At 48.2% G+C, this 11438-nt stretch overlaps 1 protein-coding gene across 1 annotated transcript; it reads left to right on the forward strand.

Moving 5' to 3' along the window:
* The first annotated feature begins 1049 nt into the window (after positions 1-1049).
* CBR3 (carbonyl reductase 3) lies at positions 1050-8635 on the forward strand. The gene is made up of 3 exons (XM_024758321.1): positions 1050-1693; positions 3533-3640; positions 8148-8635. Exons 1-3 carry the CDS (start codon positions 1405-1407, stop codon positions 8582-8584), a joined length of 834 nt encoding a protein of 277 aa, XP_024614089.1. The 5' UTR covers positions 1050-1404; the 3' UTR covers positions 8585-8635.
* Positions 8636-11438: the final 2803 nt, after the last annotated feature.

Here is an 11438-nt window from a genome sequence, read left to right on the forward strand (position 1 = left end):
CAAAATACCAATATCAGGAATGAGAGAAGTGGCATCACTCTTGATATTAAAAGGATTGATAAGGGCATATAATGAACGACTTCACGTCAGAGTCAACAACTTAGGTGATATACACAAATTTTTTGAAAAACATGAATTAAGCTCACTCAAGAAGAAACAAAAAACCCGAATAGCCTTATATCTTTAAAATAGAGTTCCAAATAATCTTTAGGAGAAAAAAGAAAATACTGGGTGAGCCCCAGCAGGTGCCCACCTTCCTGACCTCACCTGTTGGCTTGACGGAGAAAGTGGAGTCAAGGTGACAGACACAGGCAGCTCAGCCAACCTGTGCTTGGGTAGAGCTGAGTCATAATGAGATCGTAGCTCTCCATAAATCTAAAAGTCACTAATCAAACACACTCAGATCAAATGCACTCAGATTACACTAAAGAAGGTGGGTGGGAGAGTTCTCATTGCTTGTCCACACCGTGACACACCTTTGGAGATTCATTTTCAGTTGAACTTTGTGGCCACAAATTTCACTTAGAGAAAAAAAATGCATATATGTATCCTCCTTTGACAAACCTAGAATGCACTCACTTAGCACCCGTAGGAGTTGTGTAAGATGAATAAAAACATTCTGGTACGAGGCTTCACACCCACAATGAGAGTTTCATAAACATTCCCTCCCACTTGGGGGCGCACACAGCTAGGATCCCACACAGCTAGGTACCCTGCCCACACCTGTAAATCTGTTCTTGGGACCTTTTTTTCTCCCATTCCTCTCTTGAGTTTCTCTTAGGCAAGGAATGGGATCTATGTCCTGAGAAGCAGTTACCATATTTGGGACCTTTTTTTCTCCCATTACTCTCTTAAGTTTCTTAGGCAAGGAATGGGATCTATGTCCTGAGAAGCAGTTACCATGTCGAAATAATTTCACTGTAGTCAAGGAAAAAGCGAACATCCTCATTTTGCAGTGGATGACGGACGCACGCCCAAGAAAATTACTCAGCACTTGTTTTTCTCCTTTTGGGGTTCTCGTACAATAGTTTCTTCAATCCAACTGCAAGGAATCTCTAGACCCTATCGACCCGTCACCGTCCGCTTTTGCTTTAGGGGAACAACGTCTCGACCCCGCAGACCACAGCTTGGCTCAAGAGGCGGGACCAAAAGAGGGCGCATCGCGGGGGACGGGGCGGACCCGGGAATGGGGCGTTACGAAACCTTCAGGAACAGACGGCCCCTCCTCGGAGGGGAGGGACCGAGGACCGGAGCCTCGTTCTCTGCAAGTCACAGCGCTGGAGCCTAGAACACAGTTCTTCCTGGCTTCTCTGACTGTGGCCGGGCCTCCGCAGCGCGCGCCGCCCGTGGCCCACGGCCCGGTTCGCTCTTCACCCAACGGCCCCGCGCGCCCAGCACCCGGCCATGCCGTCCTACACCCGCGTGGCGCTGGTCACCGGGGCCAACAAGGGCATCGGCTTCGCCATCGCGCGCGACCTGTGCCGGCAGTTCCCGGGGGACGTGGTGCTCACGGCGCGGGACGTGGAGCGGGGCCGGGCGGCCGTGCAGCAGCTACAGGCCGAGGGCCTGAGTCCGCGCTTCCACCAGCTGGACATCGACGACCTACAGAGCATCCGCGCCCTGCGCGCCTTCCTGCGCAGGGAGTACGGGGGGCTCAACGTGCTGGTCAACAACGCGGGCATCGCCTTCAAGAGTAGGTGTGGGGGGCGGGAGGTCCCCGGGCGCTCCGAGGGTGCCAGACAGTGAGCCGCATACGCCCCCTACCCGCCCACTTAAGTTATGGAAGGCAGAGCCCGCCCCTCGGGATGCACTCAGCTCTGGCCTCCCACGGCTGGTTCTCGCTTCCCACGGAGTCGCGGGAGCGGTTCGTTTAGCTCAAGACCCGCCCGGGCGCCGGGCACAGTGCGCCCCGCCCGCCTGCCGGCCTCTGCGGGCCCGAGCACGCCAGGGCTCAGCCCAGGACCCTCCCAGAACAGACAGCTGCTGAGGTTTGCAAGAGAATCGGTCTCCTGCGAGGGGACCACGCCCTGCTAAGCTCATCAGCTTTCTAATGCAAGAAACATTTTCTCTGCGAAGGGTCTCCAAACTCACTGTGGGCTTTCTCTTTCCTTGAAAGGGCGCATTCATAGATACGAGGAGGCATCTGCTCGGGACAGGAAGTGGATCTCGGGAGCACGATTAGTGCGCACGTGCACGCGCTAGTGGACTTGAGAGAGCTTTAATGGAGCTTTTTAATGGGGAGGTTTGATAGGCTCTGGCAAAAAGGAAGCGAGCGTGGTTCCCACCCCCAGGGAAGCTATGTTTGTTATCAAACATATATAAGTGTGGTCTGAAGTAGCACCTTCCTTTGGGGCCGGGGCGCGGGGCGCGGGAGGGGGGAGATCAAGGAGATTACTTACTCTTATTATTCGAGTAAGAAAGTTATCGATCTGCCACGTGCCGCGGGTAGAAATAAACAGGCCAGCCTCACTTACAACCTAGTGGGGACGAGAAATCTAAGAGGCAGAGAGGAGGAAATCGAAGCATTGTGAAGCATTAAGTCTGCATCCCCTTGGCCTTGGGCCCTCGGCAGCGCCCTGCACCTGCAACTCGGTCTGCGGGCTTTCTGGGAGCGCGGGCGGGGGCGGGGGGTGACTGACAGCCCCCGGAGCCGACGGCTGGGGAATTGGTGGATAAATACCCGGCTTCCTGGAGGACACACGGAGGAACACTGACTTCAGCTGTAAGGTCTTGCCTCTCAGAGTGTGGGCTGTCGGCCAGCAGCGCCTGCCCCGCTGGACACTCGCTGGGATCGCAGAATCCCCAGCCCCGCCACCGCACGTGCTTCGTGATCATCTGCATTTTAACAGAATCCCCAGGTGCCTCCTATGCCCATCCAAGACTGCGAACTTTGATCACTGCTGCTCGGAGTGTGGCTCGCAGACCAGTATCCGTGGCGTCACCTGGGAACTGGTTAGAAATGCAAATTTTGGAGCCTCACCCCGGACCTTCAGGATCCCAAACTCTGGGGGCGGGGCCCAGAATGCTGTGTTCTAACAGGTCCCGCAGGTGCTTCCCACACACGCTCCAAGTTTGAGAACCACGGATCTCGTGGTTTAAAAATTGTTTTAAAGGTAGTTTGTTTGGGGGACTTCCCTGGTGGCGCAGTGGTTAAGAATCCACCTGCCAATGCTAGGGGACGCGGGTTCGAGCCCTGGTCCGGGAAGATCCCACGTGCCATGGAGCAACTAAGCCCGTGCGCCACAACTACCGAGCCGGTGCTCTAGAGCCCCCCCGCCCCGCCGAGCCCGTGCTCCGCAACAAGAGAAGCCACCGCAATGAGTAGCCCGCGCACCGAACGGAAGAGTAGCCCCCGCTCTCTGCAACTAGAGAAAGCCCTCCCGCAACAACGAAGACCCAACGCAGCCAAAAATCAATAAATTTATTGTTTTTAAAGTTAGCTGGTTTTGTCTTTCATTAGAGATAAGATCCACTTTGTCTTATGAATTTTAGGAGGAAATGCATCACTTTGTTTCCTTCTCTTTTTTGAAAGTTGATGATCCGACACCGTTCGACATTCAAGCTGAGATGACACTGAAGACAAACTTTTTTGCCACGAGAAATGTCTGCAGCGAATTACTGCCGATAGTGAAACCTCATGGTAAGTCCAGCTTTGTGGACTGTCAGGTTGCTTCCCCTCGGCAAGGCGTGACCCACCCCCCGGGGGGTGTGGCCGGGGCGCTGTCCCCCAGGAATCACCCAGGGGTGCTATTTCTCTGTAGGGGGGAAAATAGAAAACTGCATGATTTTCTCATAGTACCTGGCCCCTCATCCGAACATTTCAGCTTTATTGAAAGATATGTATACCCCACTCCAAGTTTGTGGAAGAATTAGTTCCCTTTTCCCCCAGAACTTGTATGTTTGTATGCAGGCAGGCATGAGTGAACTTAGGTGTGTAGAGATGCATGTATGTTTAGATACCTGATTCATTTGAAGTTTATCCTTGTGTAGGAAGGAGATGGATCTAAATGTACCATTTTTCATATACCCAGTTGTTCCCTCAACATTTATGAAAAGTTCATCTTCTCCCCCACCTCCCAAAAGAAAGATGTGTATGATACATGGTGATGCTCTTGGGTCCCAAGTCATGAAGTGAATCCTAGAAGGATAAGGTGTTTCAAGTCCCCAAAGGCCTCTTGCCTTTGAGCAACTTCAGTGAGTCTTTCTCAGTTCCCCAAGGTGGCCGGGCCTCACCCAGTTCACCTGGGGCTTGGGGAAAGTGTCTGTTCTCTCATTACTATGAATTTTCCTCTATTCCTTTCTTCTTGCACCAACCTTTGCCAAGCTGGTTCAGAGCATCCAAAAGAAACTTTTCTTTATTAGGAAATATCTTTCCCACATTTTCAAGTATTCGGTGAATAACTTTTATTACTTTTCCCACAAACATTTATTGAGCGCCTACCATAATCCAGGCATTACTCTGGTGCTGGGAATACAGTGGTGAGCATTGTGGGCATGGACAGTCCGGTCCATGGAGCACAGAGTCCAGTGGGGAAGACCACTGCTGACAAACAAGCCTAGCTGTGTAAATTACAACTGTGCTGGGAGGTGGGGAGAGAAGCCTTGCTTCCCTGAGGATTTTCTTTCCCAAGAAATCAACTGTGATTCTTAGGAGGAAGAACTCTGTGATTCTTACTAGAAACATGCTTTTCTTAATTTAACATTTTGAAGAAAGATGATCTCCAGTGCAAAAATATTTAAATTTAAAAAGATGCATGGTGAGAGTCCCACCTGTCTGCCCCTCCCCATTCTCCACAGGTGATCTTGTTACTGGTTTCTTAGTGGGATGGGATCATAGAAAGCTCACAGGTAGAGTTTCAGGTACTGGCTCATAGAAGCCTTGGGTCCAGGGGCATGGAGTTGGTGAGTGTCCAGGGTCAAGGGGATAGAATTTTTAAATGCAAATCTAAGCAAAAATAAATGTGTGTGTGTGTATATATATATATATATATATATATATATATTTGCTTCTCTTTTTACAAAAAAAGAAAGGATATTAAGTATAACGTTTGCCACCTTGCTTTCTTCACTTACTATATCTGGGGCTCTTATTCTTTTTCACAGCTGCATAGTATTCCATTGTAGCTGTGTGTTTTACCAAGTATCATGAAATCTTCCTATGGATTTTAGAATCATAGAATTTGAAAGATGCAAAGTATTGAAAAAAACTTACATTTTTAAAGTACATTTATGGTATCTGTCTACACCTTCACTTTATAGAGAAGGAAACTGAGCCCCAGAGAAGTGAATACAGCCAGGTAGTAGTAGAGCTGGAAACAGTATCCCAGTTGCCTAACTTCACCCCTCAATCAAACCAGGATAATTAGTTCTAGTTAGGGAAGGATTATAGCACCAAATGATTGTGAACCAACCATTTTGAAAGGTAAAAGAAGTCTTTGGGGAGGGTGGGGCTCAGGGACCAACCCAGTGCTGGTGAATCACTGTCTTTAACCAGTTTTCTGTTAACAGTAATTCCCAAAGCGGGAATCTTTGGTTTGCAACACATTGAGAATAGTGGTGACTTTTCAATAAACGTCACTCTAGAGGGCAAAACGCTGAGCACCGCTGCCCCTTGGTTTGTTGGGAGTCACTTTCTCCACATTCAAAGCTGACTTAAAAGCCACTCTTTATTTAGCTTTATAATATCACTTTAAAGAAAGTTAACCTGCTTGCTTATTGGTTCAAGATTGAGTGAATAGGTTAAGCCACTAGGGGGAGCTACTTGCCCACTCTTGCTGGAACGCAGTAGGGGTTGTTTCCGGACCGTGGAGCCACCTGGACCTCAGCCAAGAGTGGTGTGGGCTGAGCCCTTTTCAGGGCTGATTGGGCCCATTTAGCTGTTGCAACTGTCACCCCTTGGCCTCTCCCCCAGGGGTGTGCCTTGAGATCAAAGAGGACGCCTCTTCCTCTTAGGAAGATTTTTATTTCCATCGAAGGCATAGAGTAGCTCCTGTAATTTGTTTTTTCTTTACTTTCCTCCTTTCCTGTTTGAATTTAATTCCTTGTAGCAGCCAAGCGTTTGAGTACAAAGCTGCTTAGCAAGTAACGAAGAGCATAACTTCAGCAAAGCAGAATTTCTGGCCAAAATATTGAAGTGAATCTAATCATAAAAAAAAAAAAATCATGCCAATCCAAACTGGGGGAAATACTATAAAATAAAGGCTTAGAGTCTTTAAAAAGATCACTGTCAACTGCTCTAGTCTAAATAGACTAAAGAGATAGGACAACTAAATGCAATCCATTTATCCCTCCAGGGTCCATGCAATCCATTGGACCCAGGATGAAAACAAACAAAAAACCTATAAAGGAAGATTATTGAGACAATTAGGGACGTTTGAATATGGACTATAGTTTAGATAATAGTGTTGTACGATGATTAATGGGATCACATTTGCGGTTATGGAAGAGAATGCCCTTCTGTATACTACAGTGTTTTAAGGCGAAGGTTTATGGTATCTGCCTACAATTAAGAGAAAGATAGAAAGCAAATGTGGCAAAATGTTGACAGTTGGTGAACTCAGCTGAAGGGTATATATATGGGTGTTTATTAAAACATTCTTGCAACTTCTCTGTAGGTTGCAAAGTTTTTCAAAGTTAAAAGTTGGGGTAAAGGGCACCCCTGGTGGTGCAGTGGCTGGGAGTTCACCTGCCGATGCAGGGGACACGGGTTCGTGCCCCGGTCCGGGAAGATCCCACATGCCGCGGAGCGACTGGGCCCGTGAGCCTTGGCCGCTGAGCCTGCGCGTCCGGAGCCTGTGCTCCACAACGGGAGAGGCCACAACAGTGAGAGGCCCGCGTACCGCACAAAAAAAAAAAAAAAAAAAAAAAAAGTTGGGAAAGAACTATGTTATTACCAGAGAGAGACAGAGAGAAGGAAGGAAGGAAATAATATACTGAAGAGTCTTGGGTCCCTGCGGGCTATGTGAGATGCTTATGTACAAGGACAGAGTGAGGGCATTTCCGTATCGGGCTGGGCCCACAAGAATCTCCCAGCATGTACACACCCCACCAACAAATGTGTACCTGTGGTGAATGCCACTCAGAAAATGAAATAAAATCCAATTATCCTGTTGGATGCAAAGAATATGGATTCAGTATATGTGAGAAAATAACCCCCCAAATTTGGTGCTTTTTGATGTTGGACAGAATGTGTAAATTCACACGTTCACTGGTTTGGGGATTTCTATCAATGCTTCAAATTATTTTCTAGTTTTTGGCCTTCATATTTTATTTTATGGACAGATCTGTCTCATTAGTAGCTGTGAATCATTGCTAATATGAATATTAACTCACTAATTATATTTAATTGTTTGTTAACTATGGGCTAAAAAAAGGAATGAAAATCAAAACTGGGATGGAGAATCAACCCATTCCACATGTGAAAGTATCCATCATTAGGGATAGACAAGGGTCATTGGCAAGGGATTGCTTAAACCTGATTTTGGCACTCAGGGGTACAGAGGTGGCCCCAGGACCCTAGGAAATAATCTAAGGGTGAGGGCGCTGTCCCCCGGAAAGCAAGTTCACAAGTACCTGGAAATGTGTGTGTGTGTAGGAGGGTGTGTTTTATAAAACTACCTGGTAAAAAAAAAAAAAAAAAAAAAAAAAACTACCTGGTGATTCTACTACAGACCTACCTTCTGCTCACCTAATGAATCACTGCTCTTTAGCCCCTGTTATTGACAGAAATGTGTTCTTCCTTTTGGGAGAACAAGGGACAAAAAGTTAAAACCCACTGGTGCATTCTTGAGGCATTTTTGAATACCTTTGGAGGTTTTTTTTTAATGCCTTCTAGAATCTTTATTTTTTTTAAAGGGCTTAAAATGCTCGGCTATTTATTTATTAGAATCTTTTTTTTTTTTTTTTTTTTTTTTTTTATCACGGGCCCAGCTGCTCCGCGGCATGTGGGATCCTCCCAGACCAGGGCACGAACCCGTGTCCCCTGCATCGGCAGGCGGACTCTCAACGAATGCGCCACCAGGGAAGCCCTAGAATCATTTTTTAAATCAGCAATTACACCTGCCCCATGACTCAATCATGTTTGTCAGTAGTCAACCAACGATTGTTTATTTGTGATATGCTTCTACATTTTTCTTATTCTGTTTCAGGCAGAGTGGTGAATGTCAGTAGTTTACAGGGTTCCAAAGCCCTTGAAAATTGCAGCGAAGATCTGCAGGAGAAGTTCCGATGTAAGACACTCACAGAGGAAGACCTGGTGGAGCTCATGAAAAAGTTCGTGGAGGACACAAAAAATGAGGTGCATGAGAGGGAAGGCTGGCCCAACTCTGCTTATGGGGTGTCCAAACTGGGGGTCACGGTCTTATCGAGAATCCTGGCCCAGCGTCTGGATGAGAAAAGACAAGCGGACAGGATTCTGCTGAACGCATGCTGCCCCGGGTGGGTGAAGACGGACATGGTGGGAGCTCACGGCTCCAGGACCGTGGAGGAGGGGGCTGAGACTCCCGTCTACTTGGCCCTCCTGCCTCCAGATGCCACCGGGCCTCACGGGCAGCTAGTCCGGGACAAAGTCGTCCAAACGTGGTGAATGTCTGCTTTGGCACTTGAGGCTTAATAAATGTTTGGGGAATGAATGAATTCTGGTGTTGTAGTCCGATTCTGTTTCTGTCCTTGCGGGGCGTCGATGAGAAAGTGTCTAGTTCTGGGACTTTCCTGGTGGCGCAGTGGTTAAGAATCTGCCTGCCAATGCAGGGGACACGGGTTCGATCCCTGGTCCGGGAAGATCCCACATGCCGTGGAGCAACTAAGCCCCTGTGCCACAACTACTGAAGCCCACACACCTAGAGCCCGTGCTCTGCAACAAGAGAAGCCACCGCAATGAGAAGCCCGTGCACCGCAACGAAGTGTAGCCCCTGCTCACCACAACTAGAAAAAGCACGCACACAGCAACAAAGACCCAACACAGCCCAAAATAAATAAACTTATTTTTTTTAAAAAAAGGAAAGTGTCTAGTTCTGCGATGGAGCTGAGCAATTTTGCTCTGCCCAAGCTCTAGCCTGAGAGGGAGATGCACATAGTCTGGTGGTTCTCAAATATTAGAGGGCAGCCAAATCACTTGGAGGGTGTGTGAAAACATTGCCTGGAATTGGGGCCCAAGAGTGGGCATTTCTATCAAGTTCCCAGGTGCTGCTGGTATTGGGATGGCACTTAGAGAACCACTAACCTCCTGAGAGGTCCCAGGGCTGCAGAGCGGGTCCCAGCCACGTTCCAGGTGTCCCTTGCTGTTTCCAGGTTGTCGACTCTATAAGGATGGTGATTTATCCTGTTTCCTTAGTTCTGCAACCCTGCTTTATATCTCATTCTGTTTTCCTACATTTGAGTACATTGAGTTTGGTTCTTACACTTATGAAGTTGTGTGGCTCGAGGGACTCGGGAGGAATGTCCTTATTTTGTTGGGTTATGGTTTCTTCCGTAATAGGTTTTCCGTTTGGGTTTTGCATCCTGTGTTCTTCCCAGAACGTTTGCAAGGTTGCCCTGCCACTCTTCATCTAGTTCATGCCTGGGCAACTTTGTCCAGACCATCTCTTTGCTCTGACACATGCAGATATTTTCTCCTTAGCCTATTCTGCTCCCCTGTAAGATACAGCCCAGGGTGGTTCTTCAGATGCCCCTCCCTGGGCCCCTTTTGCGGTCTCTGTGAAAACAGGCGACCCCACTGCTTTCAAATGAGATTGGTTTTGCAAGCAGCCTCCTGTGTTCTGGTTATATCCTATAGAAAAAAGACCTGGCGACCAAAGGTTCTTACAAAAGACAAGAAATATACTTGCAAAGAAAGTTTGCTAGGGAGTCAAGATTGCAGAAGGAATGGGTAGCCAAACAACAAAAACGCAACAGGGGGCTTCCCTGGTGGCGCAGTGGTTGAGAATCCGCCTGCCGATTCAGGGGACACTGGTTCGTGCCCCGGTCCGGGATGATCCCACGTGCCACAGAGCAGCTGGGCCCGTGAGCCATGGCCGCTGAGCCTACGTGTCCGGAGCCTGTGCTCCACAAGGGGAGAGGCCACAACAGTGAGAGGCCCGTGTACCGTAAAGAAAAAAAAAAAAAGATAAAGAAAAGCAGCTACAGCGTGGCCCAAAGAGAGATGGCCCCTCTTCTCACAGTGGCATCCATTCCCCAGCTTCAGACCATCCCTGAGATCCTAGGTTCTAAGAGATGCTCTAAGAAACTCTTGTATCCTTTAAAGAAGTTTCCCTTTTCCTTAAGCTGGTCTGAAGTGACTTACTGTTGCTTGCAACCAAAAGAAATCTAACGAACAGAAGTGCATGAAAACGTTTCATAGTATGCTATAAAGGCAAAAATATCATGAAGTGAGAACCCATGGCGTGCTAGTCCATATGTCACGCTTAATACTTTCCTGACATTGTCTTATTTTTTTTTTTGCCATACGCGGGCCTCTCACTGTTGTGGCCTCTCCCGTTGCGGAGCACAGGCTCCGGACGCGCAGGCTCAGCGGCCATGGCTCACGGGCCCAGCCGCTCCACGGCACGTGGGATCTTCCCGGACCGGGGCACGAACCCGTGCCCTGCATCGGCAGGCGGACTCTCAACCACTGCGCCACCAGGGAAGCCCCTGACATTGTTTTACATAATTCTCACAACAGTCCTTTGAGGTAGGGATTAATGTCATTTTTTCAAGTGAGGAAATAAAGGCTTGGAGAGGCTGATTAACTTATTCAAGATCACACAGCTAAGAGCCAAGAGTCAGAATTGTATCCAGGACTGCCTGACAGAAAACTTCCTTGGTGCCTAGCACTTGGTACATCCAGCTTCACTATGACGAGTCTAAAGACCACAGGCAACTCCCTTGGTGTAAAAATTAAGGAAGATGATACATTGAATCTAAGGGATTTGTAAGCCATATGGTTATTAGATCCCCAAACCAGCCTCTGTGTGAACTTTTCCATAAACTAGATACATGAAATACGGTCTTAAAGTGGCATATTTTATTATTTATTTATTTGGCCGTGCCACACGGCATGTGGGATCTTAGTTCCCCAACCAGGGATCGAACCTGCCCCCTCTGCAGTGGAAGTGCGGAGTCCTAACTACTGGGCTGCCAGGGGATTCCCTAAAGTGGCATATTTTAAACGGATTATCTCATACGTGTTTTTAGGCACCAAATGGTGCCAGAGATCCCATCCACATCAGCTTCCCTGTGATATACTTTTCTAGGTTGACACCCGTGTGGGAAACCCACACACGGCATCAGCTTTAGACCTGGTCTGTAGACTTTGCCCTCACCTACTGAACTGTAACAGGATTGTGACAGCCCAAGAGCCCAAACAGTGATACACTGAAGATCAAAGCAGGTGATAATGACCATCCTGACAAAGGTTTACTCGTTACTGCAAGTCAACCACAAAGTGGGAACAGCATCAACTT

This window comes from Neophocaena asiaeorientalis, unplaced genomic scaffold (genome assembly GCF_003031525.2).
Source record: "Neophocaena asiaeorientalis asiaeorientalis breed wild unplaced genomic scaffold, Neophocaena_asiaeorientalis_V1.1 scaffold45, whole genome shotgun sequence".
NCBI lineage: Eukaryota > Metazoa > Chordata > Mammalia > Artiodactyla > Phocoenidae > Neophocaena > Neophocaena asiaeorientalis.

Coding starts and splice junctions, on each gene's coding strand:
- CBR3 (XM_024758321.1), top strand. CDS start 1,405: ATGCCGTCCTACACCCGCGTGGCGCTGGTCACCGGGGCCAACAAGGGC. Junction 1,694..3,532: donor CGCGGGCATCGCCTTCAAGA/GTAGGTGTGGGG, acceptor CTTTTTTGAAAG/TTGATGATCCGACACCGTTC. Junction 3,641..8,147: donor GCCGATAGTGAAACCTCATG/GTAAGTCCAGCT, acceptor ATTCTGTTTCAG/GCAGAGTGGTGAATGTCAGT.